The 24,664-nt window shown below is 40.2% G+C and overlaps 1 protein-coding gene across 1 annotated transcript in view; it reads left to right on the top strand.

The window, feature by feature from the left end:
- Positions 1–7,348, top strand: part of KCNU1 (potassium calcium-activated channel subfamily U member 1) — a 170,952-nt gene extending 163,604 nt beyond the window's left edge. The window contains 3 exon segments of the mRNA XM_049865508.1: positions 1,199–1,393; positions 3,465–3,589; positions 6,943–7,348. Coding sequence (XP_049721465.1) covers positions 1,199–1,393; positions 3,465–3,589; positions 6,943–7,348 — 726 coding nt within the window.
- Positions 7,349–24,664: the final 17,316 nt, after the last annotated feature.

Below are 24,664 nucleotides of genomic sequence, written 5' to 3'. Positions count from 1 at the left end.
AGGAGGGCCTTGAATGTCATGGTAAGGAGTCTGGACTTACTTTTACAGCAGAGGTACAGAGCTAGAGGTTTGAGGAGGCAACTGGCATGATCTGATGTGTGTTTCTGGAGAATCACTCTGGAAGCCTTGTAGACAATGGATTGGCAATGAGAAGAAAACCAAGGCAGGGGGACTACTGAATAGGTCATTACAATTCTCCAGTCCTCAGAAGATGATCCCCTAAATTTGGGGGTGGAAAAAGTGAAGGACAGATTTTCTAGGACAATAACAATTGAAGTTGTTTCTATTTTTTTTTTTTTTAATAATAACAAAAGCATTGATTTCTATGTAAGTACTATATAAACACATAAATTCTCATTTCTACTGGAGTAAAAGTCTAAATTTAGGCAAAACATAGGGTGGAAAATTAAAAATGTTACGTAATTCAATAGACTTCAGAAAACCTAATGGGTAATATGCTACAATGGTATTTCCTCGTATGCCAATGCATAGTCTACAATTGTATGTGGTAGAAATCCTGGGGAAAGAGAGTTTAAAAAAATGACTAGGATCGTTCAGGCCCAAGTTTGTGTCAAAATAAGAATTGACCCCCATTTCCTCCTCTGGTGTCATTTTGTTGCCAAAGAGTCTAAAAATTCATTCATTCATCCAGCCCTTAAAATTTGCAAAGGGCATGATACAAGCTATGGGATATCCAAATATCAATAAGACTTAATACCTGTCCTCAAGTAGGCCACAATCAAACAGAAAATAAGTAGATTCTTACCCAGAATATTCAAGTATAGATGACAGTATTATCGGTAGTCCTCCAGGGAAAATTTTATAGATGTCTCATGAAGTATATATTTTTAAATATTTGCTGATAATTATTAGGGTCCCTGTGGCCTGACGTGCTTCTCTGGTCGTTTTTGGAAAGGAGGAGCCCTTGGTACGTATTATTACCCATTTTCTTTTTTCTCACATATAATGTAAGCTCCGAGGGGGCAGGAACTGGGCAAGTGCTGTTTTCTTTGCGCTTTGCCTAACCTAGTACCCTACCTGAACTTTCAGCTTTTAGTTGATGATGATAATGATGAGAAACACTGATCTGAGCACTCATGTGGATTTCAAAGAATGGTGCCCACTGGATCTCCAAGTGTACACACCTCCGTAATTTAGGACTCTCTGACTTTGCATGTGGCTTGTCCTTGCTTTCCAGGCCTTCTACAACTATCGTGTCCTGGAATTACTTCAGATGCTGGTGACAGGAGGAATAAGTTCTCAGCTAGAACAACAGTTGGATAAGGATAAGCAGTATGAGTCGTCTGACAGCTGTGCTACATTCTTTTCTGCAAGAGCTCGGTGTAAGCTGGAACTTCTCTCCTTGAACAAAACCATTTTATCAGAGATTCAAGTGAGTCTACTCTTGTCATACTAGAGATTTCCATTTCCTAACCTTTGTGGGTTTCTGAAAATGGTCCAGGCTAATTGGGTTCCTGGATAGCCTATAGCACAGAAATAATAACAATAATAAAAATAAAAAATTAATAATATCTTATATTCATACGGAACCCTGGTGGCACTGTGGTAAGAGCTTGGCTGCTAACCAAAAGTTAGAGAGTTCAAATCCACCACTGTTCCTTGGAAACCCTATGGGGCAGTTCTACTCAGTCCTGTTGGGTCACTATGAGTCGGAATCGACTTGATGGCAATGGTTTGGGTTGGGTATATTCATATACCGAAATCCAAACCCACTACTCCATAGAGTTTCCAAGGAGTGCCTGGAGGATTTGAACTGCCGACTTCTTGGTTAGCAGCTGTGGCATTTAACTGCTACGCCACCAGGGTTTCCATATTCATATAGTATTTTACAATTTACAATGCATTTTTACTTGTACTATATTTACTTTTTTACGATAATCCCTGGAGTTAGATAAAGTAGTTGCTATGATTCCTGTCTTACAGACACGGAGAGAAGCCTACAGGAAGCATCAGCTCTAATGACTTTGTTCCTTGACAAAGGTTATTGATAATAATTGTAATAGCTAGTATTTACTGAGTACTTTCCCTGTGCTGGCTCTGCTGCTTTAGCTTTTGTTACTGTTGTTGTTGTTTTCACTTAATCCAGTGTTTTGAATGGCTATTAATTCTATTAATTCACAGACCAAACAGCTGAGGTTCTGAGAAGCAAGTGCTTTCCTGACCATATAGTTTACCAGGGCAGAGCAGGGGTCTGCTTAAGTCACTCTGACCCAGGGTCTGCCTACTCTATCTGTACTTGAACTGCTAAGGAAACCTGATCAGGACAGCTGAGATGAGGTGGAATGATTCTGTATTTGGGTCAAAGAATCCAGCGGGGCTAGCCAGTGGAAAACATTTAAGTTTTCTTAGCCCAGGGGACTAGTGAACAGTAGATTATGGCAGGAGAAAAGACAACAATTCCAAAAAACTCCAGTGGGGCCTCTGGGCATTTGGGGATCAGAGCAGAATCCAGACTGGGAAGGGGTACGCTAGTTGTCAGTGCGTTGTCTTTTGGTTTAGTTTGATTGACATGCCATCCAGCTCCCCGGGGTTATTGTTGAGAGGAAGGCCTTTACAAGGAAATATCTTGCTGACTCGGAGGACGTCAGCAGAACCACTTTTACAAGAAGTAGGCTCTTCCAGGCCTGTGCGCCGGTTATGTCTCAGCCTATACTACCAAAAAGGGCAAGCCCTGTGTTCTGCGCATTTGAATTCCAGGTGCAAAAAAAAAAAATCCAAAAGCTCCTTCAGTATGTTCTGGTCCTTGCATTTCGGTCCTGGGTTCCTCAGCTAACAATGACACGTGAGTGCATATAAGCCTAGGGAACTACCATGGTAACTTCTTGCTGGCATCAGAATTGAAAGTGGACTAGTCTGTAAAGATCCACATTCCTCTCCTTCCTCTCTCCATTCATGTCTTGTCCTCACTTTGTCTTCTACCTCAAGGCATCACAGCACTGAACAAACTATTCTCTTTTGACTTAACTAAACCTTTTTTCTGCTTCTTTTGACCTTGTTAGCTATCGCCTGAGAGCATGGCCAAGAGGAATGGTAGGACCGTGATCTGTTTTAGAGTGGGATAAGAAGATGACTCTCTGGAGATCACTTAACATCCCAACTAATTAAGTACCTGGAAAAGAGAATTTTCCAACCCACTGCTAATTGTTAGTTCATAGTGATTATCAAAACACCAATAGTTAAGAACAACACTACACCACACCACACCTACCAGAGGCTCTTAAAAGGACCAGAATAATAAAAACAATTCCTGGGATTAGAGTCTTAAGACTAATCATAAACCTAATCACCAAGCCACTGGACACTGCCACCATGAAGATATTAGGAAATGGCTTTCTGATCTTCTCAACTTCTCCTACAAGAAAAATCCGATGACTCCAAGTACATGCTTGTTCATATTTGATTGAAGTGTCCAGCTGCCATATATTTTTCTCTTCTTTCCCCAGCCAAGAGACTACTTTGGGCAAGTGTTCTGTGGCTCATTAAATAATTTCGGAATCCTGTGCCTTGGCTTATACCGCATGATAGATGAAGAGGACCGCAACCCAGAACACAAAAGGGAAGTATGCTAGTTGGGAAGGTGCTAACCAAGCATAAGGAAATTTACTGTATTCGCGGTAAATGAGAAGTCCAGAGATCGGGTTCCACAGTTGCAAGGAGGTGTGCAGGGGAAGTGGATAATGGTATAGGAATAAGAAAGAATGGGTACAAACCACAAGAAGCCTGATGATTAGGGTCCAATTAAAATTAACCACAAGGAAAATGGAGCTCCTCCCCACTGGTGAAAAATGAAATGTAAACTGAGATTTTAAGTTATGGGTCTTTGGTAGCTTGCCTCGCACTCATATCGGTGCAACTTTCAAAAGTTGATAGCCACTGTCCGTATTCAAGAAATTTACCTGTTTTCGCTGGACTCATTGAGTAAATACTTATTGGATGCCTCTTTTCCAGCTTCTGTGCTTTGCACATATAAATCTTGGGAGTAATATGTTCAGATTTCCATTTGAAGAAAGATCATTTTGACAACAGTGAGAAAGATAAATTGTTTGTGGTGGGGAGGAGGGGCAGAAAGAGGGTGCAGTCTAGAGACACCACAGAAATGGAGTTCCACACTAAGAGCCTCACACTGGATTCCATAGAGACGGAAGAATTAAAAATAGAGTGGAAATAGGCTGATGGAACCTATTCCAAGAGAAAGAGAGAGGAAGGCAAACTACTGTAAATGGAGTGGTGTTAAATAGAAAGAAAGACAATTTTCTACTCATAGGAGAAAAGGAAAAGAATAATGGATGCCAAGGCAGATATATCTATAGGTAGGGGTGTAGTTAAGGGAATTTTTATTTAACACCTGAATTTCTCAGTGGAAGTACAGGCATAGCCATTGCTAAGAGAGAAGATGAAAGTATTGTACGGAGTTGATAAAGACGTAAAAGTTCGTACTAACTGCTGAGATGAATGGAAGATTGTAGATTTATAGAAGCAATGCCATCTTGTAAGGGGGAAGGACAAAGGATTGGAAGTCTTGATGAAGTTACAGAGTAGATGTACTCAGAGTAAGGGAATAAGAGAGAATGATGGAAAGTTGTGTTCAGAAAGTGGTTTATTACAGTTTAAAAATTTAGAGATGGGACAGTGTTAAGAAATGACAACATCCAGGATGTGGCCAGGGAAGTGGTTTGGAGATAAAGATCATGGGGTTGTGGAAGTCAAAGAACTGTGTCCGGATGCTGGAATTATAAACCACAGGGACCCTGAGGGCACCTGAGATGATGTGGCACTAGAGTTTGAAACAAAAGGATGTTTGAAGTGCCAAAGACCGATATAAACATGGAAGTCTGTAGATGACATTGAGAAGCTGGTTGGAGGCTGACAGGGCTGTAGGGCATTAGCCATGGGGCAGGGGAAGTGGGGGTGATATTCTGGAAGCAGCATTGGAAAGCATTAATAATGCTGGTTAATCTCTGCCTGAACTCTGTCCCATCCCTCCACCATGCAAGGAAAACCAGCCCCATGGAGAGACCCTGTAAACCATACTTAAGAGAGCCCCAGGGGAAATGACATCCTCAAGAGAAAAAAAAACAAGTAAAAAGAGATTCTGTTTTAAAGAGAGTTTGCGATTGTAGAACACCTTGTTTACAATAGAATAGGGGTTACAGAGGATTCAGTGAGAAAGATAACCAAAGTGGGAGGATTATTCGGTGAAAGATGGTCAGTACTGGCTGAGATGGGTATTTAGGAGAGAAGAGGTGGTCATTTGGGCAGCAGTAAAGAAATGCAAAATCCAAGTCATGAAAGGTTATCTTGCCTCAATGTTCTGACAATCACACTGGTGTGTTAGCTAAACTCACATTTCCTGATGATGTGCTGTGTACTCGGGATTGTGGTAAGGCACCCTGCTTCTACGCACAGTCTTTCCATGAAGGTTCTGGCTGTTCTTTAAGACATATTGATATGCATTATTTGCTTATCAGTCAGGGTTTCAAATAGAACTTTGGTTAAATATATATATATATATATTATATATATATGTATATAGTTGTTATTGTTGTGTGCGGTTGAGTTGATTCCAACTCATAGTGACCCTATAGGACAGAGTGGAAATGCCCCATATAGTTTTCTAGGCTGTAATCTTTATGGCAGCAGATGGCTAAGTCTTTTCTCCCTCAGGGTGGCTGATGGGTTCAAACCACCTGTTTTTTGGTTAGTGCCACCAGAGCTCCATGTGTGTATCTGTGTGTCTGTGTCTGTGTGTCTGTGTGTCTGTGTGTGAGCCCTGGTGGCACAGTGGTTGAGAGTTCGGCTGCTAAGTAAAAGGTCAGCAGTTTGAATCTACCAGCCGCTTTTTGGAAACCCTGTGGGTGCAGTTCTACTCTGTCCTTATAAGGTCGCTATGAGTCAGAACCAAGTCAACAGCAATGGGTTTATATATATATATAATATGTGTGTATATGCGTGTGTACATACACACACACACACACACAGACATTATATATATATCTTCTCCATTAAACCCAAAACCAAACCCAGTGCTATCGAGTCGATTCCGACTCATAGCAACCCTATAGGCCAGAGTAAATCTGCCTATAGAGTTTCCAAGGAGCGCCTGGTGGATTCGAACTGCTGACCCTTTGGTTAGCAGCCATAGCACTTAACCACTATGCCACCAGGGTTTCCTCTTCTCCATTAGCCAGGATATATTCTGTATGAAAGGAGAAGGCATAAGCATTAGGCTAGGGCTGGGACAGAATGAAAATATCTGGAGTGATATATTCTTCTGGTTTTGACAAACTTTGGCTAAGTGCTCAGTATTTAACCAATTAAATTTATTAGCACAGTGGCTGTTAACACTAAAGAAACCTGGAGTCAGAAAGGCCATTAGTGATCAATTAGTCTCAACCACAGCCTTACCCTTCTCCCATTAAAAACTGAGAAGGTCAGAGATGGCTGGTGTGAGGCAGGGGTGGAAGCCAGCCCCCCAACACTACCCTTCTCCCATTAAAAACTGAGGTCAGAGATGGCTGGTGTGAGGCAGGGGTGGAAGCCAGCCCCCCAACACTACCCTTCTCCCATTAAAAACTGAGGTCAGAGATGGCTGGTGTGAGGCAGGGGTGGAAGCCAGCCCCCCAACACTACCCTTCTCCCATTAAAAACTGAGAAGGTCAGAGATGGCTGGTGTGAGGCAGGGGTGGAAGCCCGCCCCCCAGTTCCTACCCTAGAACCTTTCCTTTTGCACTGTGCCACTTGATGGGCTTCATCAATAGTAAGCACATGGATATTTGCTATTAATCAGAAGTCAACAAAGCAAAACAAAACCAAAACATTTCCTCCTTTGACCAGCAGAACAAATTCCTTATCTTGGCCATTACCTATAGCCACATTGTTCCTGCTGCAGTGGCTCAGAACCCATCTTGGCTTCTCTTGCAGGTTTGTGATTACCCGGCCAGCCAAAGATCTGAAACTGCTGCCCTCGGATCTCGTCTTTTGTGCCATCCCTTTCAGCACCTCCTTTTATGACAAAGATGCTGTTTCATCTCGACAACGATATGAAACTGTAAATCTAGAGCCACTGACACAAGAAAACATTCTAGACTCAAACGAACCTCCAGTGATTAACCCAGTTAACATGAATGCACCATACTACCGGCACTTATCAGAGCCGCCTGTGGATCCAGCCATGGACAACTTTTCTATACCTAACCAAACAATGTTATATCAGAGTGATAAGCTGTCATCCCAGATACATCTAGGTGAAAATGGGAAAGGAAATGTAAGGGAAAACATAAAGGACATAATACAGGAGGATGTCTCTGAACCTCCAGTGCCAAACTAGAACTGCCAATGTCCTCTGCAAGCACCTACCTCGCTACTTACAAGGTGTCTCCAGAGATGGGGACTTCAAAGAAGAAAAATAAAATAGAGCCATGTCATTTTGGTGCCCACTGCTTAGTGCTTGAGTAGCAAGCCCACACTTAGAGACAAAAGCCTAATCCACTCCCAACTGGATCTGGCATGATCAATAAATACATGATAAATGGTTCTGCAAAAACAAAGTTCATTGGTCCATTTCCATTGAGTGAAGAACATGTTACTTTGAACTGTGTTAAAGAAGTCCATCACCACATGGTGGGTTCATATATTCCAGGTCAAGAAAGATAAGCAATCAAGATAAAAATGAGGATGACCTAGAGCCAGGAGACAGAACGTGAACAGTCTCCAAAATAAAAATTTTTACACTCTTTATCAGAGAGCAGGCAAACCATAAACTAGCATATGTCACCCTCTCTCTTTTTCCTCATACATTTCCTTTCATCATCTCTTTCTGTAGGAATTGAGAAAGACCAGATGGGAAGATGTTGGTTTTATCTGGAAAGTGTGTATGTGTGTGTGTGTGTATACGTCTAGGTGCGTTTAGGACCAAGAGATACGCCCGGCACATAAAACAAACAAACCAAACCCACTGCTATCAAGTCGATTCTGACTCAAAGGGACCATATGGGACACAGTAGAACTGCCCCATAGGGTTTCCAAGGAGTGCCTGGTGGATCAAACTGCTGACCTTTTGGTTAGCAGCCGAGCTCTTAATCACTGTGCCACCTGGGGCTCTATAAAAAAGTACGTATTTAATAAGAATGAATATGAGAGTATCCTGATACAGGGTACCTGGGTGGAGACAGGTAGATTGAAATATATCACCTTCCAAATTCCCTAGGTCAAGAATAGAGAGATGGCACATAAACGGTGTAAAATATTTCCCCATGTTCTATGTTCCAAAATAAACCAATCCTATGCTCTAAAAATGTCATCTTCAATTAAGTTGTTTTACTTAGGTGTTCTGTTAACATAGTCCACAAAAGTTTAGCACTTGGAGGGAGAATTCACTCCCAATTGGTGCTCTTACGATGACCTTTTTAATCAAAGGCCTTCTTGTGCAGTAGAATACAATTAGGTGTAAGGGAAGAGAAAAGAAAATAAGCCGTGTCTCTTATACATGCTTTGATATAATTTTTGTGATCTCCTTGACATTTTGAACATCTTTATTAATTTGGTATTATTATTCCAATTTTGGAGCCCTGGTGGCATAGTGGTTAAGCATTTGGCTGCTAACCAAAAGGTGGGCAGTTCAAATCCACCAGCCATTCCTTGGAAACCCTAGGGCAGTTCTACTCTGTGCAGTAGGGTCACTATGAGTCAGCATTGACCCAACAGCAATGGGTTTGATTCCAGTTTTACAAAGGAAGAAACTGTGAAATGGATAGAGTTGCCAGATAAAATAGTAGACACACAATTAAATTAAAATTTCAGATAAATAACAAATATAATTTTAGTATAACTATTGTATAGTATATCTATTATATTACTAGGTCATTGTTGTGAGGTGCCATCAAGTCTGTTCTGACTCATATTGGCCCTATCTATGTACAATAGAACATAACACTTCCCGGTCCTGCGTCATCCTCACACAATGAATTGAATTGTGTCCCCCAAAAATGTGTGTCAGTTTGGCTAGGCCATGATTCCCAGTATTGCGTGATTGTCCACCATTCTGTTATCTGATGTAATTATCCTATGTATTGTAGATCCTAATCTCTATGTTATTAATAAGGCAGTTATATTAATGAGAAACCCGAAACCCATTGCCGTTGATTCCAACTCATAGGACAGAGTAAAACTGCCCCATAGAGTTTCCAAGGAGCGCCTGGTGGATTCGAGCTGCTGTCCATTTGGTTAGCAGCTGTACCACTTAATCACTACGCCACTAGTGCTTCCCATGTTAATAAGGCAGGACACAATCTACAGGATTAGGTTATATATTGAGTTAATCTCTTTTGAGATAAAAAGGAAGTGAGCAGGGAGACACAGGGACCTCGTACCACCAAGAAACAAGAGCCAGGAAGATAGCATATCCTTTGGACCCGGGGTCCCTGCACTGAAAAGCTCCTCAACTGGGAAAGACTGATGACAAGGACCTTCCCCCAAAGCCAACAGACAGAGAAAGCCTTCCCCTAGAGCTGGCACCCTGAATTCAGACTTCGAGTCTCCTAGACTGTGAGAGAATAAATTCCTCTTTGTTAAAGCCATCCACCTGTGGTATTTCTGTTATAGCAGCACAAGATCACTAAGACACAATCATTGCTATATTTGAACCCATTACTGCAGTTACTGTGCCAATCCATCTCATTGAGGGTCTTCCTCTTTTTCACTGACCTCTACTTTACCAAGCTTGATGTCCTTCTCCAGGGACTATTACTGTACTACTACTATATATAATACATATATAGTTATATGTGTATATATATATAAATAAAATATTACTATTCTATATAAAAAAATAAACCCCAAATATTGCACATAGCTCCTAAGTGATAGACTTAACATTCAAGCCTGGTTTATTTGACTCCAGCACTCATAGACATTGTGCCCCCAAACAGCCAGATAAAAGAAATGAATGAAAACTAAAACAAAAACATTCCTCCACAGGAAATAAAATGTTGTATTTGCTGAGCTTTGTTTGTAGTGAAATCAACTCAATCTATGTGGGAAGAAGAGTAATTGTAAGGAAAGTTGTCAGGGACCCACAACACCCCCTTTTTTTAAGCTTACTTAGGTTGTCTTCGTCCTTCTATCTCTTTACGGATTGTCTTTCTCTGTTTTTCCGTATACATTGCTGTTGTTGTTAGATGCCTTGCAGTCAGCTCAGACTCAGTGATCTTATGTATAACAGAACGAAAATTTGCTTGCCCCTGCTCCATCCTCACAATCCTTGCTATGTTTGAGCCCATTGTTTTCCATATGCATAGCAAAATATATTTTTCTAAAATTCCAAATTTATAAAGTTATAGGCACACGGGAGATTTTATGGCCTATGTCTGAACCCCAAATCCTAATTTCTAAAAGAAGCTATGTATCAGGCTCAACTTAGGCCATACCTTTCCAGCTATTGATGGTTGAGGAATAGGGTGCCTCTGCAGAGAAGGAAGGATGGTGCATGGCCTGAGAAGATACACCATAGTCTACTACAAAGACAGATGAGAAATTATTGTTATTTAGTACTATTTCCTCTTCCCTATCCCCAGCCCACTTTATACGCATAACAGACTTAATAGAAACAAAATATTCCTGAAAAATAAAGTATATAAAGATATTCAAAATCCATGAATCCATTACTGTACCCATATTGACCAATTTGTTTAGCATCTCAACCTTAACCCTCCAGAGTAAAAATTTATGCTATGGATGACCTCATTTCCAACAAAGCAGAGAAATTGAAATGATAAATACTTCATTTTTCAATATTTTAGGGAAATGGGTACCAGAAACCTGGCTAAAGAAATATTGGGGTATATATAATTATTATAGGCCATTCTTAGTATCAATCTTGAAAAATAAAATTGGCAGAGTACCCCCAAACTCATGCACCTGGGGATTCTGTAACTCTAAACAAAATCCTTCAGCTATAGTTGGCAACATTTTAATACGAGTCATGACATCAGATATTTGGCAATATAAACCTGTTGCCTTCAAGTCCGTTCTTGGCAATATAGTGGGTGCTTAATTCATAGTGACCATTCCACACTTACTAATAGAAGAATTGTTATAAAGGACAAGAGAAAACATACAATGAACTGAACAAGTAACAAGCAATATGTGGGCCAGTGATTTTTTTTTTTTTAATCTTTTGAGTCTTCAGAAAATTAGATAAAAGCTACAGGCCCCTCCCCAGGGAAAAAAAAAATATGTATGGATATAGTCCACAAAATTCACAAGTGGAAGAGAGATCATAAAGTGCCCTGGAATCTATCAATAGACTCGCCAAATTCCTGATCTAGGTCTTCAGTAACCAGTATAGTGATCACCAGAAAGAACATAAGGCAGGCGATCAGGAAACCCGAGTGCTTACTTTGCATCTCTCACTAAATATTTACAGATTTGTGATCCTAGGCAAGTTCTTAAAACTTCCTCAGCTAGTTTTTCAGCTCATTTTACTGTCTATGAAAAGGAGAAAGTCGAACTAGAAGATTCTGAACATTTCTTCCAGCTTTATTTATTCCATAAATATTTATTCGCTGTGGTAGATGATGAGGATAAGACAGTGACCAAGACATAGTTTCTGTCCATATGGAACATACGCTGTAGTTGGAGGAGGCAGAAAACGAATAAATAAATGAAAAAGATAATTATAGATTGTGCCAAATACCGTGGAGGAAATAAACAGGATGGCATGATTGAGAATAATGGTAGTGCAGTTGTCAGGGACCATTGAAAGATGAGAAGGATCCTGTGGAAAGATTATTTTAGGAAAGGGAACTTGACATATTCATAAAATAGAAGGGAAGCCTGCGGGGTTAGCGCATAGTAAATACACCAGAGGAAAAATTACATGAGGTGAGATTGGAAAGACAGGCAAGACCTGATCGGGAAGGGCTCTATAGGCCATGAGAAACAGATTACGTTTTATTCTAAGTGCAATGAAAAGCCTTTAACAACGTTAACTAATGAAGTGACGTTATGTGATTTGTATTTTCCAAAGTCACTCTGTAACTTATGGTTTCAGCAGTATGACTAAGTTCAAATAGATTCTCTTCCTATAACACACACTCAGAAATGTTAGGTAAACTGCAACAAAAAATTAAATATGTAGTAGCTATTGAAAGAAATGGAAAGTCCCATCCAGAAGCAAGAAAGAAGTTATAGCCGGAGAGGATGTCTGATAGAGATACACCCATTACCTGTTGCCACACAGTCGATTTCAACTCACAGTGACCCAATAAGACAGAGTAGAACTGTTCCATAGGGCTTCCAAGGAATGGCTGGCGGGTTAGCAGGCAAGCTCTTAACCACTGTGCCATCAGTTCTCAATAGAGGTATAGAACTCCCATGTAAGACCGTTTCATCAGTCATTGGGATACAATGCTATGTGGAGCCAGGAGATGTAGATGAGAACTGAGAGCCAATTTAACCATGACCTGAGAAAGACCAGCCCCTGTGTGCAAGAGGCAATAGACGGACTCTTCCTACTGACAAAGAGGAGCAAAAAGTTTTATCTTTGCTTGTTATTATTGTTGCTAGGTGCCACAGAGTCAGTTCCGACTCAGTGTCCCTGTGTACAACAGAACGAAATGCCGCCAGGTCCTGTGCCATCCTCACAATCGTGATTATGCTTGAGCCCATTTTTGTAACCACTGTGTCAATCCATCTTGCTGAAGGTCTTTCTGATTTTGCTGACCCTCTGCTTTACCAGGCATGAGGATCAGTCCTTCTTGATAACCATGTCCAAATTATGTGAGACGAAGTCTTGCAATCTTTGCTTCTAAGGAGCATTCTAGCATCCAAGGCAGATTTGTTCCTTCTTTGGGAAGTCCATGCTATATTCAATATTTTTGACCCACAGCACAGTTCAAAGGCATCAATTCTTCTTCTCTCTTACTTATTCATTGTCCAGCTTTCGCATGCATATGAATGACCCAGACAATCGAAAATACTATGGCTTGGGTCAGGAGCACCTTAGTCCTCAAAGTGATTATCTTTGCTTTTCAACACTTTAAAGAGATCTTTTGCAGCAGGTTTGCCCAATGCAATGCGTCATTTGATTTTTTTTCTTTGTGGCTGCTTCCATGGGCATTGATTTTGGATCCAAGTAAAATGAAATCCTGGACAAGTTCAATCTTTACTCTGTTTATCGTGATGTTGCTTATTGGTCCAGTTGTGAGGATTTTTATTTTCTTTATGTTGAAGTGTAATCCATACTGAAGGCTGTAGTTTTTGATGTGCCTCAGTAAGTGCTTCAAGTTCCCTTTACTTTCAGCAAGCAAGGTTGTGTCATCTGCATATCACAGGTTGTTAATGAGTCTTCCTCCAATGCTGATGCCCTGTTCTTTTTCATATAGTCGAGCTTCTCAGATTATTTCCTCAGATCGAGTAAGGATGGGGAAAGGATACAACCCTGATGCACACCTTTTCTGACTTTAAACCACAAAGTATCCACTTGTTCTGTTTGAACAACTATCTCTTGCTCTATGTACAGGTTCCGTATGAGCACAATTAAGTGTTGTGGAATTCCCATGCTTCGCAGTGTTATCCATAATTTGTTGTGATCCACACAGTTGAATGCCTTTGCATAGTCAATAAAACACAGGTAAACATCTTTCTGGTATTCTCTGCTTCCAGCAAAGATTCATTTGACATCAGCAATGGTATTACTTGTTCCACCTCCTCTTCCGAATCTGGCTTGAGGTTCTGAATCTGGTTTGAAGTTCTGAATCTGGTTTGAACCCTGTCAATAATTCCTGCAACCACTTTTGAATAATCTTCAGCAAAATTTTACTTGTGTGTGATATTAATGATATTATTCCATAATTTCCACATTCTGATGGATCACCCTTCTTTGGAATGGGCACTGTCATAGTCATCTAGTGCTGCTATAACAGAAATACCACAAGCGGATGGCTTCAACAAAGAGAAATTTATTTTCTCACAGCCTAGTAGGCTAGAAGTCCAAGTTCAGGGCTCCAGCTCCAGAGGAAGGCTTTCTCTGTCTGTTGGCTCTGGAGGAAGGTCCTTGTCATCAGTCTTTCCTTGGTCTGGGATTATCTCAGCGCAGGAACCTCAGTTCCAAAGAATGTACTCTGCTCCCAGGTGCTGCTTTCTTGGTGGTGTGAGGTTCCCATGTTTCTCTGCTTGCTTCTCTCTTCTATATCTCAAAAGAGATTGGCTTAAGACATTATCTAATCTTGTAGACCTCATCAATACAACTGCCGCTAACCCATCTTATTACATCATAGTGATAAAATTTACAACACTTAGAGAAGTCACATCAGAAGATAAAATGGCAGACAATCATACGATCATGCAAGGGAATCATGATCTAGCCAAGTTGACAGATATTTTGGGGGCACACAGTTCAATCCATGAAGGCACAAATATGGATCTCTTCCAGTCAGTTGACAAGGAAGCTGTCTTCCAAATTTCTCAACAGACAAGTGAGCACTTCCGGCATTGCATCCGTTTGTTGAAACATCTCAAATGGTATTCGATCAATTCCTGGAGCTTTGTTTTTTGCCACTGCCTTCAGTGCAGCTTGGAATTCTTCTTTCAGTACTATTGGTTCTTGATCTTGTGCTACCTCCTGAAATGGTTGAATGTCAACCAAACGTCAACCACTTCTTTTTGGTACAGTGACTGTGTACTCCTTCCATCTTCTTGTGATGCTTCCTGCATCGTTCAATATTTTTCCTGTAGAATCTTTCAGAATTGCAGCTTGAGGCTTGGATTTTTTCTTCAGTTCTTTCAGCTTGAGAAATGCCAAGCATGTTCTTCCCTTTTTTTCTAAATGTAGGTCTTTGCACACGTCATTATAATACTGTACTTTGTCTTCTCAAGCTGCCCTTTGAAATCTTCTGTTCTTTTACTGCATCATTTCTTCCTTTTGCTTTAGCTACTAGACGTTCAAGAGCAACTTTCAGAGTCTTTTTCTGACATCCGTTTTGATCTGTCCTTCCTGTCTTTTTAATGACTTTTTGACTTCTTCATGTATGATGTCCTTGATGTCATCCAACAACTCGTCTGGTCTTTGGTCATTAGTGTTCAATGTGTCAAATCTATTCTTGAGATGGTCTCCAAATTCAGGTGGGATATACTTAAGGCCACATTTTGTCTCTCATGGACTGGATCTAATTTTCTTCAGCTTCAGTTTGAACTCACATATGAGCAATTGATGGTCTGTTCCACAGCCAGCCCCTGGCCTTGTTCTTACTCATTTAGCATCTCCGTTGTCTCCACAGATGTCAATTTGATTCCTGTGCATTCCCCCTGGCGAGGTCCACATGTATAGTTATCGTTTATGTTATTGAAAAAAGGTATGTGCAATGAAGAAGTCATTAGTTTTGCAAAATCCTATCATGCTATCTCCCGTGTCATTTCTATCACCAAGGCCATATTTTCCAACTACAGATCCTTCTTCTTTGTTTCCAATTTCCACATTCTAATCACCAGTAATTATCAATGCATGTTGATCACATATTTGATTTCAGATTGCAAAAGTTTATAAAAATCTTTAATTTCCTCATCTTTGGCATTAGTGGCTGGTGCTTAAATTTGAAAAATAGTCATATTAACTGGTCTTCCTTGTGGGCATATGGATATTATACTATCACTGACATCATTGCATTTTAGGATAGATCTTGAAATGTTCTCTTTGATAATGAATCCAATGCCATCCCTCCTCAATTCATCATTTCCAGCATAGTAGACCATATGATTGTCAGATTCAAAATATCCAATACCAGGCCTTTTCAGCTCATTAATGCCTAGGATATCAATTTTTAGAGGGTCCATTTCATTTTTGATGACTTTCAATTTTCCTAGATTCATACTTCATACATTCCACATTTGATTATTAATGGATGTTTGCAGCTATTCTCATTTTGAGCCGTGCCACATCAGGAAATGGAGGTCCCAAAATAAACATGCTATATAAATTACCATTGAAGAGTGAAAATAAAGACTATTTGAGATTAACAAAGATTAAGAACACTGCACACTTAGTGAAAGAACTTGTAAAGAATAAACTTTAATAGGAAGATAACAATCCAAAAAAGATAAAGAAAAATATAAGAAGCAATGATAAGAAAATAATTGGAAATTGTGAGTCAGAATGGACTACAATGGGTTTGTTTTTTGTTTATTTTTTTATTAAGATAATTATAAATAAGTAAAAAAAAAAAAAAAAAAAAAAAGTTTTTTTTTTTATTGATAATAACAGTAATAGTTTGGGAAGAGTTAACAAGTTGAAACTAACATATTAGATAGTGATAACAGGAAACATGAAAGAGGGGTGATGAAATAAAATTATTCTAAGATTGTTGTTTTATTCTGGAAAACGGTAGGGATACTGATTAACTTCAGTATTTGTTAAATCTATTATGGGTGTAAACATTTTTTGAGAATAAAATCTAAAGAAATATTTAAGAATGTAAGATTTATAAATCAGTTGATGAAAGCTAATAAGTAAAAGGAAAAAATGGAATTACAAAGTCTTTCATCAATCTATGAGGAGCCAGGATTTATTTCAGAAAATCAAATTAAAAGAATAATATAGAGAAAACACAAAATAAAAAGCCAATAATGCAAATATAAGATGTTACAATAAATATAAATAAATAAATCTTGTTAGATAAAGGATAGAGTTTTTCAGGTTATATTTAAGAAATAGTTATATGCTGTTTATAGCAAATATACAGAAAATATAAATGTCTATAAAATTTGAAACTGAAAGGAAATAAAGATACTAAACAAATATGTACCACAATAAATGTGGTGTGGGACTATTAACATCAGGTAAATTAGACTTTAAAGCAAAAATTATTACTGAGAAAAAGAATTTCACTTTGTAATCATAATACTAATCTTCAGTGGCCAATACAACAACAACAACTTATGAACTTGTCTGCACCTGATAACATGGTCTTAAAATATATAAAACTATAACTGACAAAATTGCAAAGCGAAATCGAGATGTTCACAATCATGGGGAGGGATTTTAACACACGTTTCTCTAAAACTGATAGTTAAGCAGAAAAACAATTAGTTCTAGCATAGACTAATATGAGCTACACAGTTAACTAGCTCAATCTCATGGAGATGTGTGGAGATACACACATTCTTTTCCAGCACCTCTGTATGTTTTAATTCCCTATGCAGTAGTCAACAAAATCAGTCTCAATGAATTAATGATGCCATACCAATCACATTGCAATGAAATAAATTGATAACAAATACCCAGACCTCACCTAACAAACCTCACAAACATATTTTAAAATAAACAACAGCAATAAAACTGAATCAATCATGAGTCAAATTAAAAATAAAGTAAAAAACCATAACGGCTATAATGAAACTTAAATGGCAATGAAATGTTCTATAGTAGTATTTGTGGTATACATATAAAAAAAAAATACATATAAATTAGTGCAAATTAGTGCAAATAATATACTTCCTAGAACTATAACTATATATACACAGATATAGATGAACAATTAAAAATGAATGAGCTAATGATAAATTAAAAATAAATTAGAGAAAGAACAGGAAACCAAAGAGAAAAAGCAGAACACAAATGAAGAATCTGCTTTACTCAATAGCGGATCCTTTGTTTTTGGTGAAATAGGGAAAATGCCCTCTATCAAATGTAGTGTTTTATTCCAACTGGCAGAGCAGCATTTGGACAGAATTGAGGAGTGGGGCAAATAGAATAAGACGAAGAAGCTGAAGTAGAACGTGAAAATCTCTTTAAGATTTGCTGTTCCAAGTGTCGTCCCAAAGCCAGCAGCAACTGCATCACCTCGAAGCAGGCCCCGCTCCATACTTAGTAAGTCAGAATCCGTATTTTAACAAAATCTGTAAATGATTCATAGGCACGTTAAAGTTGAGAAGCACAGCTTTCAAGGAACACACACACATACACACGCACACACACACACCGGTTTCCAGAAAATAAAAAGTTCTGAAGTTTGGTTTTAATAAAAACTGTCTCCCACAGCGTTTAGCTTCTTGGCATCTAAATTCTATCTGTGATCTACGGGACAGTCCAAACACCTCTAATTATAAAACCCTAAAGCTGTTTTTAAAGCTGAGTACGTTGAAACTGTAAAGGAGTTCCAGGAAACTGGAGTTCAGTTAGTGATCGTGTATTTTCTGAGGAGGGATAACCCAAAGCTTAACATTTAAAAGCTGTTTCTTCCAGACGAAAGAAACAAAAGTGCCTGACTTCCTTAAGTCATCTTACTTCAGCCTATTGATTTGCATGCTTAGGGGGTCCTGGGGAGCGAAGGGGAGGGGTGCCAGTGAGAGGAATGAGAAGCTGCTGGGGGAGGCAGGGAGAAAAGACCCTAACACTAATTAGGTTTGAAAGACCACAGGATGCGTCCAGCCACTGCCTGCTGAGAAGAAAGGAACCTGAGCATTTGATGATAAGTTCAGACTAAACTAACCGCAAGTCCCCTGGGGACATCACAAGGTAAACCTGATTGTCTCTGTCATTTACCATCCTGATCAGGCAGGCTGCTCTCTGTAATTTTACTGGGGAGCCAATTAACAGATCCCTGAAGCTTGGGGGGAAAATATCCCAGCCCTTTTCTTGTTTTTGAAATGAAGAAAAAAGGCATATTTTCTGTTGCTGTCTTCTGACTGCTGCCTGGTGGGGGTTGGGGTGTGTGACTTCATACAATATCATGACTCCGCAGTTTAAGGAATGATTGGAGTCAGTCTTCTTCCTGACTGAATTTACTCTTTTCTTTAGCAACCTAAATGAGCCTCCAGAGAGCCAAGTAAACCTTGCTTTCCTCTTTCTTGAGATGTGGAACGACTGAACTTTTTCTTTTACTTGTCTTCAAGCAAAAATCTTTGCAGTGTTTCTTTGTCCAAGATAGTGGGAAAAGTCTAGCTAATAAGTTAAGAAAAAAAAAAAAAAGCATTAAAGAAGGGGTACTCTTTTCTCATTTCAAATGTATTCGTCAGCCCCACATCTTTTTCCTTTCTCTCACCTTCCCATCACTATCAGACTTTTTGCCCTTGTCTGCATTCGCTATTTTATTTCTGTATCCCTGATTCAGTACATAAGCACCCCAATCTGACTGTGACCCCCATCATTCTACTGAAAATGCTTTTGTAAGAACCATTATATTGATCTCAATAAATACAGTACATTTTCTGCTAGTCTGACTGAACCCCCAGCAGGTTTTGGCACAGTTGATCCTTGTCTCCATGTTGAAACATTGTCTTCTCTTGACTTCTGTGATACAAGAGTCTTCTAGTTTTCCTTTTACTTTTTTAACTATGCATTTGCATGTTACCCTTCATCAGTCCTTTTCTATAATACAATTAATTGTTAGCATTAGTCAGAGCTTGAGTATGGACCCTCTTTTTTTTTTTTCTTTGTGGAGTTCTTGGGTGATGGAAACAGTTAATGTGCTCCGCTGCTAACTGAAAGGTGGGAGGTTTGAGTCCACCCAGAAGTGCCTCAGAAAAAAGGCCTGGCAATCTACTTCCGAAAAATCAGCCATTTAAACCGTATGGAACACAGTTCTACTCTGACATACATGAGGTCACCATGAGTCGGAGTCGACGTCACGGCAACTTTTTTTTTTTTAATTCTCGGAGATCATAGACTGGTACAGATGAGGATTAAGGAGATTAAGGAGAATTGGAGGACCTACGGAGCCCTGGTGGAGCAGTGGTTAAGAGCTACGCTGCTAACCAAAAGGTCAGCAGTTCGAATCCACCAGGCACTCCTTGGAAACCCTATGGGGCAGTTCTACCCTGTGCTCCCACTGTGCTACAGCATCGCTATTAGATGGAATCAACTCAATGACAGTGGGTTTGGTTTGTCTTTTTTGTACCCATTGCCCCTCCCTCAGTTCAAAGACTTCTATTTTTTCTCCTTACGTTCAAAATGAATTTCAGAACTTCCATCACCTGGCTCCCCACCCTCTGACCTCACCGTGTATGTCGCTCTCAACCTCAGCCACTCAGGCCTTCTTCTTCTTCCAACACATAAGCTAATGCTGTACTTAGAGCTTCCTCCACCAGCTTTCTCCTCTGCCTGAAAAGTTCTTCCCTCAGCTCTTGGAGTGGCTGATTCCTTACCATTTACACCTGAAAATAAATATTCCTGATATTTACTTTTCTTCTCCCCCTGGTTCCATATCCCATCACCCTCTTTTATTTAATATTTTTGCACTTACTCCTACCTGGAGTTATCTTACTATTTAATTTATTGTTTATTGTGTATCACTCCTGCTGGAATGAAAGCTCCATAGGACTTATTAGTCTCATTCACTGTAGTTGTAATCTCTGCGCTTAGAATAGTGCTTTGCATATTAACTACTGAATAATTAGTTGAGTAAATGAGTAACAGAAACTCTGGTGGCGTAGTGCTTAAGTGCTACGGCTGCTAACCAAGTTCGGCAGTTCAAATCCACCAGGCACTCTTTGAAAACTCTATGGGGTAGTTCTACTCTGTCTTATACGGTCACCATGAGTTGGAATTGACTCCACGGCAATGGGTTTGGGTTTTTTGGCTAAAATGCATAATAAATATGAAATGCTTTTCATAGTTTTAAATAAATTTCACTTGAGTAATTCACCAATAAATTTAGAAATCCTTTACTAGGCCATGTGTCCCAAAGTTTGGTACCACCCAGGACCCGAACAGCTCCGAATAATGGCAGTTCATTGTTTTATTGCTATCAAAGATACTCCGTGCTTAAGTATCTTCCTGCATGGAGACTCAGAGGCAGCCTTACTACCCTGCTGCCAAGGAGTTCATAATCCCAGAAGCCTGAGAAGAATTGTTCCTTCTAAAGCATCCTTTAGAATGTATGCCCTTTCTTAATTCGTGTATTTAGAGAAGACAGTTAGAAGTTCCACAGTCAACAGAATCTACTACTCTCTTAAGCCATTCCAAGCATTTCCCAAAGTCCCTCCTCAATGTTCTCATTTTATTCTTGCCTTTTACCTAACACCCAAACCAAATAGCCTGTCTCACCCCCATTAGGCAAATATTGTCTTCCTATGAGGTGACCGTGAACTCTGAGGATTGGTCATGTGTGAAATGCAGGATTGGAAAAAAAAGCAACTGATTTTTGGGTGAGAGTCCTGGCTCTTCAGTTGAGTCAGGCGTAAACTTGGAGAAGTGGCCTAACCTCTAGGTCTCATTTTCCCAGCCCGAAAAAGGCTTAATAATGCCTCACTTACAAGGTGTTTAGGTACAGGTACATTCTACCTGGGACGGTGCATCGATAAAGTACACGCCCTGTGCCTGGAGCCAGTTGATTCTTGAAAACTGTTTCGTTTTGGATCTTCGCTCTCAGGGCTCTACTTTGGTCACTGACAAGCAACTGTTTCCTGTTACTGCTGCTAGTGCCCAGTGACGGGCCTACCTCTTCCCAGGATCCAGAAAACTTGGGAATGAGAAAGGGGGAGTCCTGAGACAGCTTTAAAAAAAAAAAACTCACACATTAAGTTAAATGTAGCTATGCGAGCTGACTGCAGTCACACTGAAGAAAATGAAAAATTATTTTGGAACAAATTAAGAAAGTTTTTTTTTTTTTTTTTTTAATCCCTCATCAGTTACCTACTAAATGAGTTTGTCCTATTTTCCATTGTTTTGCTGTACTTTAAGGATAAGAAACTCTTGGTTTGCAGGATGGTACAGAAAGGAAGAATGTTCTACAGAGTCAGTGTCTAGAGAGCAATAAGGGGTGGGGGTTGAGGGGGAGGTTGTGAGTCAGGGGAGAGCAGAGATTTCATTCTGAAGAGAAAACTCTTTACTAGGTCAAGGGCGCTTTTGCATAAGTCTATTATCACCAGAAAGAGGAGAAATAATCACATTAGGTGAGCGCTCTGCTGCTCGACGTGGCTTGTCTTACCTTGCTTTTTGAAGTCAGACAAGTTTAAATGCTTTGTGTGAGTGAGATGACCTGGAAGCACGCGATTCAAAAGATGGCTGCTGCCAGAGCAGAACAGGGAAGTTTTTGATGTTGACAATGACACGCATCTTGTGCAGAAAGGAGTAATCCATCCTGTCACACTTCTAAAAAAGCTGTTGCTTTAGGGAACAGAGGCAGTGGCACCTGGGAACAGTGGCATCCAGGCCGGCCAGCTGCTGGGCATCACCATGGTGGTGGGTCAGCCTGTTAGCAAGAGCAGCCCTTTACTGTGATGCCTGCTCTCTGTATGGGAAAGTGGACACCCATGTGTGCAACCACCTGTGGTTGCTGTCAGCGTCGAATCCACCTCGTCTTCTGTTCGCAGAGCCTGGACGTCTCCTCAATTTGCACTGAGTTCCTGCCGGCATCGCCTCTTCCTGAAGCCCACCACAGTCCATACGCAGTAAGGCCCGTGCTCATCCGGGGCTTTGCTGATTCCAGGTGGGGCTTGCAGAAGCTTCCCCCACACTGAAGCAGAAGTGGCCAGGGAAACATTATGGCTACATCTTTCTAGACCACAGCTCTTGTTCTCTTTCCACAGACTAGATACCTCTATGATGGAGGCCGTGTTAAAAAGAGCGGGTAGAAGGACATCAGGAAAGCAAGGTGTCAATCCTTCTAAAAGATAAAAACACACTTCGTCTTTGAACAGGGGCATTGGTGGTTCAGTGGTTGAATTTTTGCTTTCCACGCTGGAGACCCAGTTCTATTCTGGCCAATCCACTTCATGGGTAGCCATCACCTGTCTGTCAGTAGAGGCTTGCAAGTTGCTATGTTGCTGAACGGGTTTCAGTGGAGCTTGCAGACTAAGAGAAACTAGGAAGAAAGGCCTGCTGATCTACTTCCAAAAAACCAGCCACTATGGATCACAACCTATCATGGGAATATTGCAGGTCTGGGCAGCATTTTGTTCTGTTGTGCATGAGATTGCTATGAGTTGGGAAAGGGAGAGGGGGCAATTCAATGACTGTTTTCGACAACAATGAATCTTTGAACTGTGTTGACTTTGTAACAAAATACCTTCCTTTCTACCTGTTCTGTCCATTCAAAATGTCTATTCATCATCCGTGAATAATGTCAGGCATTGTACCAAACCCACTGTCCTCGAGTTGTTTCTGACTCATAGCAACCCTATACAAGTCAGACATTGTAAAAGGTGCTAAAACTATAAAGAAGAAAAAGATACCTCACTTCAAGTAGCTCCTAGCTCTTAGGGTAGAAGCAGTCTTGGAAATGAGAGCTACTTAACCTCTCAGCACCTCCGTTTTTATCATGTCTTATAGTTATCATGTGGATGGAAAGAAATTATACACATGATACTTAGCGCCATTTTTGGCATGTAGTAAGTTCTCAACAAATGCTATTACTTTAAATAACTAACAATCGCTATGGAGAAATTAGGAGACCTGTCGCTGTGAGTTGGAATTGACTTGATGACAAAGGGTTTGATTTTTTGGTTCATGGAGAAATTGGGTCCTTGGGTGACAAAAACACTTTTAGCTCAACTACTAACCTAAAGGTTGCTGGTTCAGATCTACTCACCAGCACCATAGATGAGAGGCCTGGAGATCTGCTTTCCTAAGGATTACAGACAAGAAAACCCTATGGAACAGTTCTACACTGTAACACGTCGAGTTGCCACGAGTCAGAATCAACTCAAAGGCATTGGGTTTGGTTTGTTGGTATGGAGAAATCAATAGGCAGGGCTCTGCAGATGCCTGAAGAAGGGAGGAACCAACTCTAATTAAGAGAATAGTATGAGTTGAGCCAAAATCTTGAAAGATAATAATGGTTATTTTTTATTATTACAACTGCCATTTTCAGTCAGTCGCTGTGTGTCAGTCTCTGTGCTAAGTACTTTACAAACATCATCTTATGTCTCATATGTCCACATGACAGGCATAAAAAGTAAGTAACACCATTTTACAGATGAAGATAAATAAGTGGTATAGTCTACTTAAAAACTAATAACCTAGCTCAGAAGGCGTATCTAAGGGCACATTCTTTTCTTCCTTACTCAAAGAACCCAAACTTGCCAAATATGTGCAAAGCAAAAGCAAGCTTTACTATCAATGAAACCCTGGTGGCGTAGTGGTTAAGAGCTATGGCTGCTAACCAAAAGGTCAGCAGTTCGCATCCACCAGGTACTCCTTGGAAACTCTATGGGGCAGTTCTACTCTGCCCTATAGGGTTGCTATGAGTCAGAATTGACTCAACAGCAATAGGTTGTTTTTTGTTTTTTTTAATCACTCCTCCCGTATCCTGTTGGAAGGAAGGAAGGCTCCCCAGTGCTCGGGTGCGGGAAGGGCAGCACATGCTGATCATAGGAGCTCAAGGTGTTGGCAGAGAAGGAACTTTGGGTCCACTTCTCCTGATCAGAATAAGGGAGAAACGGTGCAGAGCATAGTTTTGTTATATGTGTGTAGGTGTTCAGAGAAGACCAGTGTACTCCTTTTATGGGGCTAGTTAGGTGTCACTTTGCACTGTGTCGAGCCAGTGTCACTTTGAGCCAATGTCTTAGCTCGTACCAAGAGCAGCCAGACATCCTCAAGCCAGGCACATTTGTGCAGATAACCATGAAAAGTCTCTGATCACATGGCATCCGCAAGTAAGCTATTGAGGCTTCACAAAGTTGCATCCTCTTAATGGGTTCAATTCCTGGC

This window comes from Elephas maximus, chromosome 22 (genome assembly GCF_024166365.1).
Source record: "Elephas maximus indicus isolate mEleMax1 chromosome 22, mEleMax1 primary haplotype, whole genome shotgun sequence".
Lineage (NCBI taxonomy): Eukaryota > Metazoa > Chordata > Mammalia > Proboscidea > Elephantidae > Elephas > Elephas maximus.
Note: the sequence above shows the minus strand (reverse complement) of the source record. Positions and strands in the feature narration are given on the sequence as shown.